Raw genomic sequence first — 22,100 nt, forward strand, 5'->3', positions numbered from 1 at the left:
AAGTGATTTTCACATATATTCTCAAGCATAGAGAAGAATTTATACTTTTTATTATTAATATTTCTTAGGAATTAGGGAGCTGCTGTGAGAAAAAGGCACAATAAGCCTGTTTTGTTATTCTGATATTCAACAACAATGCATACCCATACCGAGTCACCTGGTTTTCACCTAGTTTTAGTTGGATAGTACTTTTCAGTCGTGATTATTTAGCATGCAGCTAACTGGACCAAGAAATTTTTTCATACTTTAAGAGATGTCCTTCCACTCACACAAAGGCTTTCTACTGGTCATTTAAAAGAGCTGTAGCTAAAATTGATTACTGGGAAAGGAAGAATTTTTGATTCTAAAAAAAATCTCATCTATCTGAAAATGAAGTTAAAATAGTTTCCTTGCCAAAGCCTACCATCATATTGCACATAGAAAACCTTGTGTCTGTCAATATCACTTCACAAAGCATTACTAAAAAAAGCATAAGAACATAAATCGTCTGTGCCACAGCAGCATCCACATTCAGCTTCTCTGGTGTTTTCATGGTGGTTTAATGATCCATAGCAATAATGGGAATATTTCATAAATAAGTAATGCTTTTTGTTAAAATAGTATTCCCTCAAACTAGGAATGGCAGGAGTTTTAAGGGTGCAAACAAAAGCCTTGAAAGGGTACCGGGAAATAAAGAATTTCTCTGCAAACAAAAATTTCTCAGCAAACAAAAAAGGGGAGAATTTGCCTTAAAGGGTGTGCATATGCTATTTTAATAGCAAGTACAGATTTCTGAATTCACAGTGCCAACAGAAACAATGCAGAGCTCCTGTAAATTACTGTGTCAAGTAGAATACTGCATGCTGATCCATATCTCCATAGATATGAAACAGTGACCTCATCCCTTCTACTAGAACTATGAAATCTGTTATATACAAAAATAGCTATACAGTAATTGTAAGCCACTGGCAAAGAAAAACCCAATTACCTCAAAGAATGTCAGTGGCAGCATTTGCTTCTAATTCTTGTCTCTGTTTATGGCAAAAATAATAATCATCATGTTAGCAAACCAGATGTTTATGCATCAAGCATATTAGCTGAACTGGCATGCACAACTATAGGATAACATACACAAAAGATGACTGATTAAGATAATGGATGATTAAACACAACAGCTGATGGAAATTACACTTGAGATTTCTGTGGAGGACTTTGAGGGAAGTACAGAACTGGAAAGAGCCAAAATGACAATTCAGATACAAGGTCCAAGATCCAAAAAGTCTGAAGGTCTGAACGTAAGGAAACTGAATGACCTAAAAGATATCTAGTCATTCATATAACACTGTAGTTCTAACAGAGAAATAATAGTACAAGGGGATGTTCAGGTTCTGCCAAGAACTGTGCTGGACTTTTGTGTTTAAAATTAATTATAGAATCACATGATGGTTGAGGAGGGAAGGGATCTCTGGAGGTCATTTGCTCCAACCCCCTTGCTCAAGCAGGGCCACAACCAGCAGGCTGCCCATGCCCATGTTCAGGTGAATTTTGAATATCTCCAAGAACAGAGACTCCACTGAGCACCTGTGTCAGTGCTCAGTCACCCTCACGGTAAAAAGCTCTTTCCTGATGTTCAGAAGGAACCTCCTGTGTGCTGGTGTGTGCCCACTGCCCCTGGGCCCGTCACTGGGCACTGTGGGTAAGAGCCTGGCTCTGCACTCTCTGCCCACTCACTTGAGGTATTTCTACACATGGATGAAATCCCTCTGAGCCTTCTCTTCTTCAGGCTGAACAGCCCCAGCTCTCTCAGCCTTTGCTGATCAGAGGGATGCTTCAGTCCCTTCAGCATCTTCATGGCCCTCCACTGGAAGGCCCAATACGTTAATATTTCTGTGGCACTGGGCTATCCAGAATGGGATGCAGTACTCCAGTGCAGTGTGATATTCCCTGGTACCGAGTACCAGTGCTGAGCAGAGCAGTAGTTTCCTCCCTTCACCTGCTGGCAATGTTTGGTCAGTGCAGCCCAGGACATCATTCCCTCTCTTTGCCATATGGGTGAAGACACCAAGATTTGAGGTAATGTATCCTGTAGGTCTGGTCAGCAGGGAGGGCATGCCTATCTGTAAATATGGGCTAGAGGCTGTATTCAGCAGGTATGCAAAGTGCTGACTTGTAAGACACAAATGGGCTTGCTTTACAGTGACTCAGCCACCATGCTCTAAGCAAATCTCCACATTTATCTGCTTGTACTGCAGGCACTTTGAAACCCACTTAGTCACACATTCATCTGAAGTGCAAACAGCCCCAGCCCCTCAAGGCATGGCTGAACAGCCTCCATCTATCCCAATTGCATATGCTGATTTTATGTAGGACACTGGACAGGTGAGAGAACTTGGGGTGCTTGGAGATGCCCAAGAATCTCCTTTGACAAGGTCAAATCACATTGGTATGCATAAGTTTGGTTTCAGGAAAAAGTAGGTATAAGTAGTTTCTACTGACTCTGCTGTCCCAAATTTTGTTTATGGTGCATAAAATGCATACAAGGGATAATACAGACATAGTCATCCAAGCCAGATCAGAAGTGCAAATGAGGAGCTGGCCTCATTTTCTTCTGCTTACAATACAGAAATCAGTGAGGGAAATAATAATGAGAGAGAAGAACCTGAGGTTGCAGGAGCAATTCTTGAGAGCAAAGTTCTGGAAACAGATGTTTGAATACCTGGGGAGAGTACTTAGGAAATAGCCTAATCTCAAATACTGAGAGAAAATCAAGCCATGAAAGTAACATGAGAGACTGATTTTAAAGTATTCAAAGGAGTAATAGAATTCAGTAGGGTTTCTCCCTGAACTTTGCCAGTTGCACAGCATTGCTAAGCCAGGTCTTTCTGTTCTATTGCTAATGAATTAGGTCCACAAAAAGGCAAGAGTTTCACACTGGTGGAAATTGAATGAAGTGGTCCCTAGAATCAGAGGGAGGTACACAGAGATGTAGGTAAAAGGACTCTATACTGCAAAATTTTCAGGAAGTGTAAGGAGTATCCCAGAGCTGTAAAAAATTTTTGCTGGCTTAGTTGAAGTTAGATGCACACAAAAAGCACATTTGAAAATACAAAATTGGGCTTGAAGCTCAGTTTCAATCCCTTGTTTCTCCCTTCAGTTTTAATTAGACTTTTAATAGAATTAGCTCTCCAAAAGTATTTAAAGAAAAATCAAAGGAAGAAATCAATAAGGAAAGAGACAACCAGCAATGCCTGCCAGCAAAACACTATTCTTCCCTCATTACTGCCTATGTTTGATCTCTGACTGACACCTTTGCATTTCAATTGACAATACTTGGCACCACCTGATACATTTATGGTCTAAATGGCCTTCCCAAATGGACACAAAAATCTACTGAACACTTAAAACATGTTCACGTGTTAAAGACTAAGAAGAGGCACATAAGAAATATTGATGTACAGAGACAGAAAAGTGACATCAGGAATATGAAATAAACAAAAAACCCATCTTAAAATGTTATAATCGTTGTGGAACACACTGATTCTTAAAATCTCCTTTGTGCCCATTATTAAATGAAAGCCAAAATCACATTGTTAAATTTTATTTTGTAAATATTTACGTCTCCTCAGCAAAAGGAAGATGATTGTGAATAATAGGCAGAGGGGACAATTTCACCTCTTCATTCTGCTTGTGGTTTTCCGTGCTTTCATTTCTTCTTTCCATGTCTTACTCTGCCAGTGTCAGTAATGGCTTGAGATCAAAAAACTTCCATAGCTGCTGAATATTCTTCTCATAAGTAACAGCTTCTATATCCAAATAGTGGGTTTTTTACACCCAGTATCTTAGAGCAAATGTCAGCTTAAGCAGGCTCTGAATTCAAAGTGTGTCTCATGCTGTTGAATAAAAACAGAAACCTTGACTCAATTTCTGAGATCAATATATGTAAATCTTTTAAATCAATATGAAATATCACAGCAAGCCAAAGAAGAATCAAGGAGAAGCTATGTCTAATCAAATACTATCTGGTGAATCAAATAATTAAAGATTTTTTTTTCATCTCTAAATTCTACAGTTTGATCAAATGTCATGAAGTATTTAAAAATATATTGTGAAAATTATTCTGACCTAGCATATGTCCCCTCTGTTTCTGATTTCTGTGATTAAAAATAGACCTATGCCACAGCCCAGTTGCTGATATGTTCCAGTATGATTCAGTTTGATCATTCCCCAAAGTAAAAGTATGGACTAATATTTCTGTGTTTCTTGCTCAAGCCTGTGTATATTTGGTGAGTTTTTATAAATACATGGAAGATTTCCTGCCAGATGGCAAATTAGAAAATAAAATGCAACATTTTCTCCTTTATATTAAAATCTCTAGGAATTATTAAAGTCCCTCATGAGCAACCATTCACCACCACAAATAATGTTTTACAATCTACTATGTGTTAAATGTGTCAAGATTCATCCATAAGTACTCACATGAAGCTGGGAAGATCAGTGGAGTTGTATCATATGGTGAAATTATTTTTTTATCCAAGCATCTAACTACATAGCAAAGCAAACTTATACAGAGAAATCCATCTCAGAGTAGCTCAGACTGAGGGCCACCACATTTGCCACAATTACTTTCAGTTTGCTGAAAACTTCTAGTGTATTGATCTATACTTCAAAAGAAATTGATTGCAATACCCTGTTGAGCTGGGTGTTAGCGAGGCTGGAGCATCAGTTTTCATTCCACACTCTAAGTAGATGTAATCACTGACACATCTTAATACTAGAAAACAACATGGGGCATGCAGATATCTAGCATTTGGGGGAAAAAAAATCACAAATCATTATGAGACAGAGGGAATTCTCACCTCGGCCATGCACAAATATAACTGGTAAGAGATAGAGCAAGAAAGGCCAAAGAAACATAGAGTGAGGCTGTGGCTTTGAAATGAAAATAAAAAGAGACAATCACAGGGAGATCAGCTACAACTACAACAGGCCTGGAGAATTCACTCACTGGGCTCTTCGTTCAACTTAAGGAAAAGTACATCCAATTTAATGATATTTGGATTAGACAAAACTAAATGTTCATCTAAAACTAGATGAAACTTTAGGTTTTTCTTGCTTTGCAAAACTAATAGGTAAAAATTATTTAAGAAGGACTTCTGCTGGCATATCCATGGCTATGTATTCTCAAAGAACTGCAAACTTGCAAATTTAGTTACATCTCACAATGTGATAAGGGATGATGTGCACTGCATAATCTGTCCAGGTTTTTATTGAAGAATAGATGGATCACAAGATCACATTCTGGAAAAGAAGCTGCGTACCTTAGGTGATAAATAAAAAAGGAAACTTTTCCATCTCTCCCTTCAGAATATTTTATTCTGAAACAAAATCTAAGTTCAGCCAGAATTTCTAGTCTTACCATGATCTAATATGACCTGTTCCTCTGCATAGTGAAGAAATAAACTATCAAATTACAATATAAATATAAATTAATTTATAAAGCCATTTTATAAATTTTATAAATTTATATAATTTAATTTATAAAATTTCTTAATTTTAAAAATTTGCCTTGAAGGGTGAAATCACCTCACCTCATTGACAGAATCATGGTACATATGTATAAATTTAATTTGATTCACTGTGCAAGGCATTTGGAGGGTTCCAGAAGAGCAGAGTATTTCACCAGCTGGGTGGTCAATTTGTTCATACAATGCACAGATGCACCCAAGTTTTACATGTCTGCCTAGCAAAGTCCATCTTCTAAGTGAGCATTTAGGAAAGACAAACACATAAAATGCTCCGTGGAGCACTTTGGTTTTGCAAAATCAACTTTGTTGCATTGTTTTGTTTCTCAGTAATCTCTCACTTTTGGCTTGGGCTATGCCATATAAAACAGATTGTGTCCTAAACCAGCAAGCTGAAGCATAGAAGTGTGTTGGAAAATAAACACAGTCCAGGGGATTTACCAAAAGTAAATTTGTTTGGCTTACATATTCTGTATTCTGAACTGTCCTCCTATTTTTTAAGAACTAGCCTGCTAGTAGAACTGTAAAAGAAAACATCTCAACATATAAAGACTGTTATGCAGGTTGCAAAAGCCAACATATGCAAATAAGAAACCAGCAGAGATACAACATCCAGTGATAAAGTCACAGTCCCTGGTCTCCTTCTATTACTGGCTATTCAGTTGGAGAAAATCTACCCAACAGCTGGAAAACTAGAATTTAAACTCATATTTTCATTGTCTTTTGGGCATTATTATAACTCATTTACTCTTATTTTTCAGTTTAGACTCAGCTTTATAAATTGAGCAGTTCGTGTTCTGAGAGAGCAAAAACTGTTTAGTCTAGTACTGCTTACCATGTTTTATTGTGGTTTCTGGTCTTGTTCTGTCTAATCTGGGACAACCACAACAAACAAAACTATAAAACTGTACTGAAAAAAAAAAAAAAGGTAGCTAAAAAGATTGATAACAAAATCACAATACTCCATTCCTGAATATAAATTGTGACTATAACCCACAAAAGAACAAAAGGCATTCTTGCAGGAATTCAACTGAGGAATTATTTTAGTAGGAGAGTAATCATTCTTGTCTGTAGCCCTCAATTAACGTTAACTGTAAGAAAAAGCTTATTAGGAATATTTAAATTTTAAAGTCCCCCTGTGCAAGCATATCTGATATTCCCAGAAGCTAGTTACAGTGCAAAGTGTATTAATTAAAATACCGCTCTGGGAGATCCTTCTTTATCCAGTGTTCATTATTAACATGAAAGATAGTGGAAAGGTTTTGATTTTTCATAAAGATTTTAGTCATTGTGACAGGGATTCAAATGGTGGAAAAGAGCATTTGAAATGTTAATGAAATTCTGATCATTTTACAGGACTTAGTAGTTTTTTGACACTTCACCCCCAAAGAAATGATTTGCACTGCTTTGCAAAAATCAGGAGCAAGGTATTATCAAAACTCTGGATCCCAGAGTCTTTTTCTAAAGTGACTATAAAGATTTGGAATAGTACAGTGTAGGGATTTTTCTACATTGATGTATACAGGAAGCCATATTTATTCCACATCTCCTCTTGGCCTGTCTAAACTGCTTATAATATTCATAACCCATTTCCTGCAGCAAACCCCCTTTATCTGGAATGACTGTTGGACATATGATTATTTCTAAATGTTAGAGCTTTTTTGCATTGCATTTTACCAAATATATCCTTTACCTTTTCAAGTATCTCTCACACAAGAGTGGTTACATGACAAACAGGGCTTGCACATAGGAAATGAGTCGAGTATATTGTTGCCAGTCAGGCTGTGCCAGCCATAAACATCTGCCGGTCACAAGCAAGTAAAAAGACAACTTTACATCTCAGTAGTCCACCTGGGACCTGTGAGGACAGTCCTCCAGCCCTTCTGCAAGAGACCTTGACAGATTCTGGCAGAAAGATTTGGTGCCACTACTTCCCTAAGTTTTGAAATCCAGGACAATTTCAAATCTTAGACCACAATCCCATGACTCTAGGCACTTGAAAATGCTGACTTATGCAACCAACCTGTAACTTTTACATATGCCCACAAACCATAGGGAAAATAGGTTTTTCTAATACATCACAAACTCATCATTTATCTCTTGCAACTTATCCCCGTGGGCAGACTCCATTTTTTGCCAACAAGAAATGAAAAACTGTCCCTTTACTGGCCAGCAGAAGGAGACCTGAGTATCTTGGAAACTGTGTCAATGTTACATGGCCTCTCTACACACCAGCTTAATATCTGAGCATACCTCAGATGACATTTACCTCTCTCCTTTGGAACTCCTTCTGGAGTTTGGGCATGGGTAAGCATGGCTGTGCCAGCGTTTGTATTTCAATTCTTTGAAACAGGTTTGAGCAAGGAAGATATATCTTTTGCATTTAGGACTGTGTTTTCCTGATTCTTCTCAGAGACACTCAGGACTCTGAACACTCAGGACGGAAGGTGTTCAGACTGCATTACTTTTTAGAGGCAAAAATTTCTATCATCATTGCTGACTCCACAAAACAACTGATAAGGAAGAGGAGCTAAATATATACAGGTGCCTACAGACTTACCATAGCATAGCAAATGTAACCTAAGATATATTCATAGAATTATTGCCAGCAGAGGCAAGGAGGTCTCAGTGATGTGGTAAGATCACCTCTCTGGGACAGCTTAAGATTCTGATCAGACATGAAATATGAACTAACATGGAATAGGCCCAATAAAGGGTACCATGGTGGCTATGGAATGGAAAGCACAGCTTCTGAAGACAGTGCAGAACAGCTCTATTTTGTTTAGGCTAACAAGCCAAATACTGAAACAGAATGGATGCTAATTCCCTACAAAAGCATCAAAGAGATAAACAATGAAATACATAAGCCAGAAATAAAGGTTGGCACAAGTATACACGATGCTAACTAGCAATTAATTAATAAATTTAGCATATGGTTTGGAAAAAAAAATCCTAAATACTATAGGATATCATTGCATCAAAGACTTGAGTTTGGCACAGTAGGTCCACAGAAGGAAAACATGGGCTTGGGGTTTTTTCAGTATGATGGTAAATTTGTAAAGGCATTCATGTAGCACAGTGGCTATGATCAGAGAGGACTAGTCCCCTTTTTCCCACAAAGACACCACAGTTAAAAAACAGCTCCTTTTCTCTTGGGATCTCCTCTGGTCAAGATGACCCCAAGATGTATTAAAAGTCTTTTTTCCCCAAACCAGCTGTTGAAGAAGAAGTCAGAAATCTTTAGCTCGCTTTCTCAAGGTTGTTTATTATTTCTTATCTAAAACATTTTCTGTCTGGCCTGCCGAGGTCTGTTCAGCAGGTCAGTCCAAGGCACACTCCCTGCCCTGAGGTAGTGATATCTTTTTATACTAAAAACTACGTGTACTTTATTTACAGTTATTTTCCAATACCTATCGTCTATGGTAGACTGTGTACTTCTACTCTAAACCAATCCAAATATGCTAACATCACCCAGAAGATGGAGGCTAGGAAGAAGAAGGAAGAAGGACAGGACAAGGCCCAAAGTCCCCCATCCTGTCCCCTAGACCCCCATAGTAAAATTCTTCAAAATTCCACTTTTCACCCTGTGACAATTACTGTTACGCTACTTAAACGTTTGTGACTTGTAATTCTTCATATAAAGTTGGTAACTTGCTCCATGGGTTGAGATCGAATTCCCAAGTGTCTTTGGCTTCCTGCCACGGTCTCCAAGCCCCTGCCAGGATTTTCAGCCATCCAGGGCATCCAGAGGGATGTCCTGGGTTCCGACACTTTTCAGCATCAGGAGTCATTTAAAGAGTGCTGTCCACAGTTAGAGTTGTACAACACCATGTTCAGACACCAGCCACAAGAGCCAAAAGGACCTTTTAGTTTTGCAGCAGAACCCTACTCTGAGGCAGGTATTGACAGTCCACTTGTCTCTTACCCTGGAGCAGACGATACATTTGGCCAAGCAGATCCCGCAGACCAGACCAACGACAGAGACAAATCTCTACAGACTGTGCTGGGGAAGTTGTCAGTTTCCTCAGACGTGAACACCACACTGTACGCACTTAAAGGTAGGTGACCTGAAGTTATTATGCCCCTGATATATATATGCCCCTGTTTTTAACAAAAATAACCTGAAATTTCAAAGAGAAACAATAAACAAAACCAAACAACATGTACCTCTAATAGGAAACCCTTCACTAAACTGAGAACATCTTCTCCTCTGGTTTTGAATTTGCAATCCACATATGGAAATATCTTGAAAAGAAGTGCACTTCTGGTACACTATCCTCATGGTAAGTTTATCAGGAACCGCTTGCTAGCTGTAGGCTTATTTAAGGTCTGTGTCAAAGATTTAAAGGATCATTGGCAAAGTTTAGAACTTCACAGCTTGGTGGCAAACTAGTTACTTCTGGCATGGCCTGTAATTTTATAAGCATAAACTCTAGAGACCAAAGGCAAATCTGAAATGTACTTTTACTAAATTAACTAGAAAAAAATTGCAGCTGGAATTACCATATGTATCCAAGCTTTTGGTCTCAAAAGATTATTTTAATCATATATTAGTCATGATTTATGTGCTGGCTGTTTGGCATGCAGCATCTGGGTCTATTTGTTCTGAGCTAAGGGGATGCAGAGACGACAACACGAGCATAATCTCCAGTTTAATGTAGTTTTAATGTATTTGTTTTTTTGTGTTGCTTTCACAGATGTGCTGTGATAAGGACAGTAACTGTGATTCTATGGTGAATCTGTATCAACCAACTTGTCTAGCTTAAAAAGAGAAATTATTTGCATGTGCCTGTAAAGACAGCAGTAATTTTGATAAGACTTATTGTACTTTAGAAAAACTTTATTAGTTGCTCATGGCACATTGCCACAAGAAAGACAAATAAAAGACCTTAAGAAGTAATTCTAAAATAATGGCTTGAAGAAAGAAATATTGAAATGCTTTGGTTGCTAAAAATGTGGAGACCTTTTGTAAAAGGATCAGAAAATTTTCCGTATGTATCAAGCATTATTTATATTAATTAGCCAATGGCAATTTAATAGCACTATTATCCAAAAACATCCATACTCAAATGCTGTTCTGTAGCAGGAGATTCCATCAAGATACTAATCTTTTATTAGCATCTCTTTCAGTTAAGAAAATAACAGGGGGAAAAAGGGTGGGGGAATGCATTGTCTGCAATTATTTTCAGGGCATGAACCTGAAAACGTTTTTTCCTGTGTTTTTCCTGTAGTCATCCTAGTTTTCTCATTAGCAGGGGGACACCCAATAAGGCCACACATCAGCACCCAGCTGTGCAACTACTGGGTGCTGAGGGTGGAGGGTCCCTGGCTGTCCGTATCCATCCAGAGACGCTGGATGCTTTGTCGACTACAAATCGACAGTCGCCAATCATTTCTCCTTATCTGCTTCGCTTCGGTCTTCATGTTCAGGGAGGGTTGTGGAATCTCCCTCTCTGGAGATATTAAAAATCCACCTGGACTCCTTCCTGTATCACCCGCTCCAGGTGATCCTGCCTTGGCAGGGGTTTGGACAGGGTGATCCCAAGAGGTCCTTTCCAACCCTAACGATTCTGCGATCCTGTATTTCATGTACAAGCACTTCTCTTGGAATAAGATTCCTGATCACAGCATAACCTCATGCTATGGGCTTCAGGACCCGTCAGATCGCACCTGACTCAGAATACGCCCGGTTTTTGCAGGGACATGCCCAGACCCAGAGCCCCGCACCCTTGGGAACCCAACCAGGGCGCAGCCTGAGGCGAGGCGAGGCGGGGCGGGGCGGGCGGTCCCTGCGGCGGGCGGGCAGCGGGCGGGGCGGGGCGGTGCGGGCTCCCCGCGCTTTGTCTCGGGCGCTGCTCCGCTCCCGCAGCGGCCCCGCGGCCCCTCCCTGTGGCGGCCGCGCTCCGAGCCCGCTCGCCGGGGCCCTGCGGGCTGGGTGCGGCGCAGCGTGCGGGCATCTCCGCCAGGAGCCCCTTTTATTTTTGCCAACAGATGGCTAAGGTGGGTGTTAAGATCAGCTTATCTTGCTAGGGAAATGTTCAGTGCGGTGAAGAAAAACTGGGTATTAATTTGCTGGCAGGGTATTTTCAACTTTATCCTGTGCCGGTTGAAATAATGGAAACGTTCTTGCTCTCCGAAGTGATAACATCATTTTCATCGATGATGTTATCCCTCATAGCATACATACCAACTTGGAATTAATGAAGGTACAGCTAGCAATCTGAGCATTTTTGTAGGCCTGTCATTACTGCATTTTGCAAGCTGCTTTAACCATACTACTTTAAAAAATACCTGTTCTGAAAAACTATACAACACAGTCATGAAGTCTTCCATGCTCTACTTCTCTAGAGGTAACTGAGTGCTTGAATAGGAGTAAGCACAAACTAACCTTTGTACTTTATCCCTTCTAGAACAGTTGGAGAACTGAAGTAATTTTTACAGAATACCTGTGTTTTGTCTTCATTAGATTTTACAGTAATCAGACCCTGTTCTTGAGCCTAGTGACTTCATCAAGACTCTAAATTTGGACGTAACTTGGCATTAAAATCCCAAGAGCTTTCTTTGATTCACTCGGCATTCTTTGCTGACTATTAATGCCTTTGAAATTTGAAACATGGTGTCCAGTGTTTATCAAATAATGCCTTACCATGCATTCCAACTCTCAGGAGAATGGTATGTTACCTCTCCAGAAGGGGAGAGCTTGCTTTAATTTTGAGTAAGCTGTGCATTTGACTGCATTTCAGACTGTACATCATCTGCAGCGCATCTATCTATTGATTTGGTTATGTGCTAATTTACCAAGACCAGCTATGCTTGCTGTGTTATGTAAGCTGTAGCACTAATTACAGGGGGTAGGAGAAAAGTATCTACAGATAACAGCAGGACCGTGAAAAAACTTGTGATTTTTTTAATAAAATTTGTCCAGTTCCTGACTTTGTTAGAAATGGTTTTTATCTCGTTTGTATTTCAGGAGGTACTGGGTGTGGAGAGAACTGCTAAATCATAGGTGAAATCTCATGTTTTACTGAACTTTTTCTTGAAAGTACTTTCAAAAGCTAGAGCTTTTTTTTTTCCATCATGTGAAACACTTGAGATTAATTTCAGAATAGCACGGGAAATAAGTTATGTCTAAAACTCCTGTTGTCCTTGCCTTGTGAATGCTCCTATCACACTGTTATCACCGTCCTTGAATGCAGAAGTTTTTGAAACTGATGAACAATTTTCTGCATTTTTATGGGTTATTTTTTGCCATGTTTTTATTTTTTTAAAACCACCACAAAATAAAATACTTCTCTTTCTGCTTCAAAACATTTGAAGCAGGTGGGTTTGCTTTTATTTACAGTTTTTCAGCTTAGGCTGTCTCTGTTCATGTATATTAGCTTAGGTTCAGATTAAGTTTTTTGTGGAAAGGTCACCCTAGGACAGAAGAAACGTACTCAAAGCCAATAATAATAATAATAATAAATTATTTCATTGGATATTATGCTTTTATTCAGTCATTGCTCCATTGGCAACTCAGAAGAGCATTGCTGGTTGCCTTCTTGGATTGAATTTATATTTGGATGTGCAATTGCACAGTCATACCCATCTGACATAGAAGTATGGCAGCTTCTCAAATCTGGCTCAGCCTGCTGCCTTATTATATTAGTGCTTAGTAATATAATTTCCCAGAGCTGGCTGGTGGAGTAGATGCTTGGCAGCTGTGCGTGTGAGGGTCGTGGTTATGGGGAAGGGCACGACTTCAGCTGTTGGCAGCAGTCTCTTGTGTGTCTGTGATGCTGGCAGACCCCCTCAGGCTCAGGAGGCTTGTCCTGGACTTTCCAGCCTCAGAAGCTGGTGCTTTTGCTTTGCTGAGGATCAGCATCATAGATGAGAGATCTGATTTACTTTGGTTATAAGCATGCTATTAATAAGAAAGAGCTCTACCCAGTTTATAATGATGTTTCCAAAAAGTGGAGAGATGAATGTGTAATGGTTGGCATGTGGAACTGCATTAATGACATTTAAAAAGCTAAATAATATTTTCAGTGTCACAGTTGCATTTTTTCACTATGTGCAAGTTTAAGTGTTCTTTGAAATGGCAAAGTAGGTTTCTGTGTCACTTAAAAGTTCCTTCTAAAATTTACTTTTGTTGCTCCTTTAAGGCTGTTGCTCTATTTTTTTAATCAGTATTGTTATATTACTAGATTGAGTCAAATTTGTACCTTTAAAGGTTTGTAAAAGTAATGAGCGCATGCTTGTCCTTAGAGGTGACAAATCTGATATTAGGGGCTAGCTCAACAACATTTGTTACTTTGCAGCTTGCATGCTGTTTGGCTGTTTTTCAATTTTCATTTAATTTACTGATGAAAATAGAGCCACAGACTGGCTCTGTCTGACAATGTAGTGATCTCTTCTAAGGTGAGCTTAAAAATCCGTTCATGAGTAGTTCACCATGTGGTGAATCTCAGGACCGTTTTTGATGGATTAACGTGTTCTTGTTGCTTTCACTGCTGGACGTCAGGAAAAAAGCTGTCACACTGGCGTGTTTGTTGCTCTCTGTTTTGCCTGAGCGAGATGGAACCAAGCACTGAATTCCTGACTTGATTTAAGCCAGAGCAGTCCAATGGTTTTGATCGGCTTCTCTCCAGTCTGTTGTTTTTTCTGGGAGGATGCCCACAGCAGCTGCTTGAGCCAACTAAATGCCGCTTCCCACACTTGTTCACAGCCCATCCCAGCCTAAGGAATAAGGGGCAGAGGGGCTGCTGTGTCCGAGGGCAGAAGTCCAGCTCTCAGTGGTAGGTCATGGCAGTGCTTGCCCAGCCACACGCTCCAGCAGCCAGGGAAGACTGGTTGTGGTTGGAAGGGGCTGGCTGGCTGCTGGCTCAGGAAATAGCCTGCAGTGGCAAACCCAGAGCTTTCCCTTGCTGATCTGCCTAGGGACTACACTGGGACCAGTCTGGGTGAGTCCTCGAGGTCTCTCTGTACAGCATCTTCTGCTGAGAGCTGGGGTCTGCTCTGTGACAGCAATTGTCCCTGGACCCTTCCCTGGCGTGGGGAATGTCTGAGGTGCCTTGCTCCACCCCTAACAGCGCAAGATAGAGATCTTTGGGGTTTTATGTTAGTAATGTGACTCTTGAGAGCAAGTGCTTTTTCTTGCTGTGTCCGAATTTCTGAATGCCCAATCTTATTTTTTCCTTAATAGTTTAGAAATGTTATGGGTTTTAAAACAAAAATAATATTAGGTTGAGTGTTCTTTTCCTTTTAGAGTTGTCTTGCCTCACTGGATCCATGCAGCAGCTTCCTTACTTTGGTGGCCATTTTCTTTAGCTCCATTTGACTTCAGACTTCGGCTTTCATTTTTTTTAGTAGGTGTATCTTTTGTCCAAGAGAGGAAAGAATTTGTTTCATTGTACACTGTTCTTAAATCAGTAACTTGGAAACTATTAAAGATTGAAATGCAAAACTAATATTAATGTATATAATTTTTAATGAGTTATTTGTCTCTGGTAGCCATTAAAACACAGAGATAAACGTGTCTTTGCACTGAACTGATGCTTCGCTGGGCATACTTGAACCTCTGTTAAGTGACTGAATTTGACATTTAGCACTCTATAATTGCTTAATGTATTTACTCTTTTTAAAGCCATCATGTTTTTATTTTTTTAATTAATGGTTATTTTACTTAAGGAAAAATCCCAAAAACTAGTTTAGGCTGATACAGTATGGAGAAGTGTCGCCCTGATTTTGTAAGACTTTGTTAAGCCTTCTGATATTTACATTCTTTCAACAAACTTTCTCACACACAGTTCTGTAAATAACCTATGTTTTGCATTCTTTCATGGAGGTGGAGAGAATTGATGGACTCTTGGTCTGTCCAGTGGCATTGGAGAGGTGGCACTGTCACCCTCCAATCCACTGTCACCTTTGGAAAACTATAAATGTTGGAGTCAGAAAATAAAGCTTCTTCTTTTTTGTTCCTCTCGAGAGCAGCAGTGTCTGTGTCATCATTTCGTGCCTTATCACAACAGAGAAGTGCACTACCAGAATACGTTTCACCTTTCAAAGAGAGGAAGTAGACAGGAATTTGAATGTTTCAGATTAGTTTCTTCAGTATCTTAGAAGTAATAGATTTTATGCCCTTTTCTATAGTTTTTTTAGATTTCTTGCATTTTTAAGTTAAATTGCAGAGGCTAGATTGATCTACTAATTGACTTCAATTGGTTTAATATAGTGGAAAGATGAACATGTTTTACCTGCACACAACATGGTGTGGTTGTCATCAAAAGCCGGTGTTGCATCTTGATGAAACCTGGTTTCAGGAGTATAGTAAGCACTTGACTGGAGCAGCTGAGGAAGGGCTTACTTTCTAAAGAAATCCTGAGGGAGGAGCAAACTAGGAATGAATATATTATAAATTGAGTTTATTATCAGTTTTTTTAACACATCATATTTTGCCAGTTAGGATTCTGATAAGCAAGCAGACTTAGGTAGGGACTGCTCTGTCCAATTACACTTGTGTTGAAAAGTGCATAAGCCCAGATTTGCTTTGGGGATCACTATGGCAAAACAGTCTTGGCTTAAGGCTGGTGTGAGAAGACAAGTCTTTGCCTGACAAGTCTTTGCCTGACTGCCCTCACAGTCATCACAGTGCCAGTAGCCTAATATGGGAGAACAGTGTGTTTATGAAGCCAAAGCAGAACTGTGTAACATTTACATAGGTTTTGCAGGTCACATGCTTTCTAGTGCTTCTAGTTGATCTTAAAGCTTGTTAACAGAAAGGCAGATGATGCATCTGGAATTCAGATCTGTCAAATAGCGCTGCTTGTTCGCCTTTGGTTGAGTTGCATTTCCATAGGCTTTGCAGGGGAAGGTTTCATAGATTTTTCTGGATGACCATCATGACTGAGTGACTCTCTAGAATGCCTGCACGTTAACACTCAGTATGGGACAAATGGGAGCAACCAGAGGTCTGCTCTCTGTTGCAGGGCTAGGATCTAGTTGGGATCATGTGTAGGTGGTAGGACAGCTCACAGGACTGCAGAGCTGTGGTGGATGAGTACAGGCTCTTCAGGAAGAACGAGCTGGACAGCATGGGGGGAAGTTGCCCTTTATGTGGGAGAGCAGTGAGAATGCAACGGAGCTTTGCTGTGGAACCACCTGAGGGAGTATGAATCAGGGTTAGCAGGCAGACAAGTGTGGGAACAGCTGTTGTTGCTGTCTGCTAAAAGGCACTTGATCAGGAAAAATATGAGGTCTCCCTCATAATTGGAAAGATCAGTGTATTCACAGTGTATTCCTCATGAGATACTTTAACCTCTGAAGGGACTTTAATCTGCTGGAGGGACAAATCAGTAAGGTGCAAGCAGCTAGGAGGCTTCTGGTATGCATTGATGACAAACTCCTGACCCAGGTGATCAAGGAGCTGGCAAGGGGAGACAGTCCTACAGTACTTCATATGTACAGATATGTGAGATGTAAAGGTCAGGGGCAGCCTTTCCACCAGTGACTGTAGGATGGTTCAATTCAGGATCCTGAGAGGAGGGAGCTGGGTAAATAGATCTCAGCCCCAGAGTTCGGGAATGCAGTCTGTGACTTTAGGGATCTGCTTGCAAGAGTCCCATGAGAAATGGCCATAGAGAGAGCTGGTTATTTTTAAGGATGTGTAATGTGACTGGCGCATTTTCACATTAAAAGTTAAGCTTTGTTTGAGGAAGGAAGCAAAGAAGGACAGACAGTTGTAGTAAAGGGGAATACACCATGATGTCAGTTGTGTGTGCTGCTGTTACAGTCATTCTTGACTGCATGGAACTCATTTCTCAGTCACCAAAAAAACCTATACAGAATCCTCCTCCAGGCTGTCACTTTGAGGCAGTGGGTCTCACCTTGATGTGTTATTTTCAAGAAATAAAAATGAAATTTGCCATCATCAGACTCATTCACGTTCAGTGCAATAACAGGGTTTTTGAAATATAATGCATTTTCATTGTCAGACTGAAAAGCTGTACAAAAATTTGCAGAGGTACTGTGAAAGTCTTTTCAGCTTGAAGGAATGGATGCTACAGTGCTAAGGTGTTATCTTTTGGAAACAGAAGTGACAGGTTTATACAAGATTGTCAATACAGGAGCACAGGAGAATTGAAGAGGCTTTCCTATAAAATTGGGAGTAGATAGATAAAAGTAGATTGATTTGCTATTTGTTAGACAATTGTCAAAACTTAGCTGCTTAAAAATTTCAAAGTATATGAATGGTTGAATACTAAGAGGCAGGGCTTACTATGATTTCCTCTTTCTTTGTCTCTTTCCTGCAAACTGCAGAATAGCACAGGTTAGAAGGGATGTGCTTGGTGGGGTAAAACATGCACAATATCGTCTTCCAAGCAGACTTGACCAAAGTATGACAAGTACTGCCTGTTGTTAAGGATTGCAGTCAGTGTATTTGCCTTACTTGCATTTTCATTTCAAAATTCCTTTTGGCAAAATGCAAATTTGCAAAACTTCAATTGTTATTGGAATACTTTTTTCCTACTTTGGTACATTCCTATTTTCATCATGTTATTTAATTATCTTCAAAACTGCTTTAAAAAAATAATACTCTAAATTAAAAAAAAAAAAAGCTCTAATTTAAAGGAATGTCCAAGGGTCTGTGCAACCCAGTCTAGTTGGAGGTGTTCCTTCCCAGGAGGGGGGTTGGAACTAGATGATCTTCAAGGTCCCCTTCCAACCCAAAACATTCCATTCTGTGAATGTTTTGGGTTCTGTGAAGTCTTCCCTACCTGAGTCACTGCATCAGTAAAATTTTTAGATGGCCCTTGCATGTAGTATTTACCGTTGGTTAGGCTATGGTTAGTTAGTGTGTTGATTAAAAAAATATAACCCAGTCATTATTGATTATTGAACATATGTTAGAGACTGGGCAGTCCTCAAAGAACCAGATGCTGTGCCTTGATGATACAGATTCTAACTAATGTGGGGAATGAACAGCATTTTTTTATTGTACCATAAATATGTGGAACTCTTAAGTGACAAATACCTTGCTTTTGGAGATGAAAATGGAGTTATGCTAAAAGCAATAAATACGGTTTTGTAGAAGAATTTGGCAAGTGCTCTTCAAGTGCTGACTTTCAACACTTGCAGATTACTTGATGGATTCAAATAGGTACCTAGTCCCAAGGCAGGGAATTGTACCAGGCTGTTTCTGCATGTTTGAATTCAGAGAGGCTTGATGATTCTGATTATCACAGGTCTCTGGCCTAAATAGTTTAGTACTGCCGCTGCTGTTGATAAATAAAAGGTTTTGAAGGGCAGTCAGATTTTACAACCTGATTAAATACTGTTACAAAGTGCAGTCTTGTTTCTGCAATTTGTATCTATGTGCACCCCACACAGCTCTATACACTTGGGTATATAGAGCTCTCCAAAAGAAAAAAGTGTAACAAAGCTTAAGTTATTCAGCAATGCACCGGAGGCTTCTGCTCCCTCTAGGTGTGGTCTGTTTACACAACTGCCTTATCTGTAAACATGACAGCAAGAACAAGTATCTGTGACAGATATGGCTGTGGCTCTATCAGATCAAGCTTGCATGTATTGATGGGTGCACACATTGTACTGAGAAAGATAAATAGAACTGGTAGCTTGCTCTTCCTGCTGTAAATCAATTGTGCTACTTGAATATGAGAAAAAAGAAAGAAAGAAGTTGTTCTCTTGAAATCTAGGTTCAAGGAAGTCTAAACTTATCTATAATACTGAAAGCACCATGATACGTCTGGAGATTGTATAGCTGTACTGTCAAACTTAGTGCTCCACCCAGACTTTACAGCTAAACTCCTAACTTCAAGATCAGAAAGTGCAAGCAACTAGACTGTAACCATACTCAGAAGAGATGTGAGCAGTAACTTGTGTAGGTACAAACCCAGTGATTTGGAAGCAGAACTGGAGGAGGAGGACATTTTACAAACATGAATGATAAGATTATTGTAGTCCTGCTAATAAGCTTCCAGTCTGGTTAAGTCAGATACCCAGCATCATACTAGGTTGTACACTGTATTTTTGTCTGAGACCTGGTCTCAGGGAGGCAGTAGAATAGGATGTAAAGCTCTGTATCATAGTTCTGGCATCACTTACGCTGAAATACCACTTCTGTGGTGGTCACATAACAATTCTGATCATATTTAACTGTTCTCTAGGTGTGTTTTGATTAGATAAACAGTAATAATTATTTCAGTTCTTCTCCAAGTTAACTATATTCATTCATGTTTAATACAAGCATCTAAACTGCTGGTGATTAGCGGTATTAAAGCTGGTAAAAAGGAAAAAAAGTGTAGCTGCTGTATAACCAAAATGATTTTTAAAAGTCCTGCATTGTTGCTAAATTTACAGACTGAAGAAAATTGCCATGACAGTATCTTACTACCAATTTCTATTCTCAGACCAATTTCTCAAGCATATCCTCCTTCTGTTTCCTGATTTGAGTGTACTTTTTTTTAATTTTATTTTTATTTTTTCCCTTAGCCTCCTCCCTGCGGTGCATCCCAGATTAAAAACCATTTTGGCTAACTTTTTTCAGAAAAAAATTCAGGAAAAATACCACACATTGTCGAAAAATAAAACAAAGCCTAAATTAAGTCAATTGCAGCCTTCATAATTTTATTCCCATGTCTTACTGTTAAGTTAACAGATTTCATGTGGATAGCATTGCTAACCCTTCTGTAAGGGAAGACTCATGGACTCCTAGAAAGAAATGTTAAGGTTTTTTGGTTTGTTTGGTTTTGGTTTGTTTTTTTTTACTTTAAAAGTGAGGAAAATCACAGAGGAATTAAGAAGCTAAAGGGGTGAGTGTGCCCCTTCATAAAGGATGCTTGGCTTCCCATTTTCAACAAAACTTCAGGAACTTTCATTTTTTAGAAACAACTTCCTTATGTGCTTTGGGTCAGTGATTTGTGTTACATGGTAGGTGTTGGCAGTAGAAGTAGCTCTAGGCAGCTGTGATTACCTGCCAGCAGCAGGAGAGGGTGGGAATGCTGTAAGGAAATCCAGGACTGTAACTGCAGCTGTGCTAAGTGGTAATTGGCATTCCTTGTGCTTTGGTTTGTCATATGTAAATATTGCTCGTTCAGGTCAGCAGCTATCAAGTCTGCTTCTTTTCATGTGGAATTTAAACACCAGCTCAAATTCTAGAACACTAGAATGAACACTCAGCCAAATTCTTGATCTTGTGTCAAGATCACTAATTCTTATTTATTTCAGCTAATTTATTGAAGACACAAATAGTGTAATTTCATATTTTTGGGAAATGCCTCTTTCACTTGTTTCTGCAAGGCTGAGGGTTGTATCAGAATGATGTCATAAAAAGAAGTTGAACTGTTTAGTAGAAGTGAGTTTGGGGTGATGTAGGTTGTCATTATTAAGAGTGCTAGGAGCTCTGAAGGATGAAGTCATGAAATAAACAAACAAATCTGTCCATATCTTGTACTTTTGAGTGGAGTAATTGAGAAAAGGTTACAACTGTTGCTGCTTACCCTTCAGATCAGTGGTGAGGGCAGGTTCCCAGCCATCTAAGCTTTGTACCGGTGTTCCTGTGCTCAGGCTTGTGGATTTAAGAAAACAGACCTATGGAAAAATTTTCAGACATGATTTTTTAAAAAAGAATTTGAAAAAATGGAGTTAAAAACCAAGTTCCTAGTAAATCTTTATCACATTCAATTTGAATGCATTCAGATTTCTTTATCGTAATTGAAATAAAATTCTAATGCAAGAATAGAAAAAAAACAAGATTCTTCTGCGTGTTTTGGATTTTTCCTACTTCTCGTACTTGCATGCATCTAAATGCACAAATATTTAGATGGCACAAAAGGAAACTTGGTTATGAATTCCATTTGTAAAACCATTTACTGTCAGTGCAGTCCTGCTGTGCTGTGGTAAGGAGAGGCATAGTCATATCTGCATGGAAAGGGTGCATAAATTAATTGAAGGTATGAACTAAATGTTTTGAACTGCACTTTTCATGTGATTTATGATTCTTAAAATGCACTGTGCTCCATAGTATGTTCATACAACATTGTTATGTTCTATTGTTATGAACATAGTATGTTCATACAACATTGTATGCAGTTAGTTACTGGGGGTGAACTTGCTTTAAATAATTGAAAAAATCAGAAATAGACAATAATTGCTTATTGGTAATACAAGTTTCACTCAGTTTTAATCATTGTATTTGGGCAAAAAAGGTTTTCGGTAGGAACCATGGCTGCCTGAATCTGTTTGTTTGCTGTGAAATATTTAATTAAATTATTTTTTTAGGACTGGTCATACACTTAGCAAGTGTGTATGTTTAGGTGGAAAACAGGTTTCCACAGGGAAGCTGGGAACAAAAGCTGATCAAATGATTGAAGATTGCTGTGTTGATAACTTTGTTAGTTTAAGATGCTGCTTCACCTAAAATAAAAGTAAATTCGAAGTGGTTTTATTTTAATGGGGTGTAAATAGAGGCAGTTGTATTGTCTGCAATAGTCAGATTGAGTACAGAGAAAGCTACTAGTACATCTCAAACATAATCCAAATTTACTGCTTCTTGATAGATACGTGGTATAAAAATATCCCTGTATTCCTCTGCTATAGTAC

The 22,100-nt window shown here is 39.2% G+C and overlaps 1 protein-coding gene across 1 annotated transcript in view; it reads left to right on the forward strand.

The window, feature by feature from the left end:
* The first annotated feature begins 12,148 nt into the window (after positions 1-12,148).
* The window catches only part of ZC2HC1A (zinc finger C2HC-type containing 1A), a 33,793-nt gene continuing 23,841 nt past the window's right edge, over positions 12,149-22,100 (forward strand). The window contains exons 1-2 of the mRNA XM_041413018.1: positions 12,149-12,173; positions 14,225-14,278. Coding sequence (XP_041268952.1) covers positions 12,149-12,173; positions 14,225-14,278 — 79 coding nt within the window. The remainder of the gene's footprint in view (positions 12,174-14,224; positions 14,279-22,100) is intronic.

This window comes from Onychostruthus taczanowskii, unplaced genomic scaffold (assembly GCF_017590055.1).
Source record: "Onychostruthus taczanowskii isolate IOZ18803 unplaced genomic scaffold, ASM1759005v1 scaffold4, whole genome shotgun sequence".
In the NCBI taxonomy this organism is placed as follows: domain Eukaryota; kingdom Metazoa; phylum Chordata; class Aves; order Passeriformes; family Passeridae; genus Onychostruthus; species Onychostruthus taczanowskii.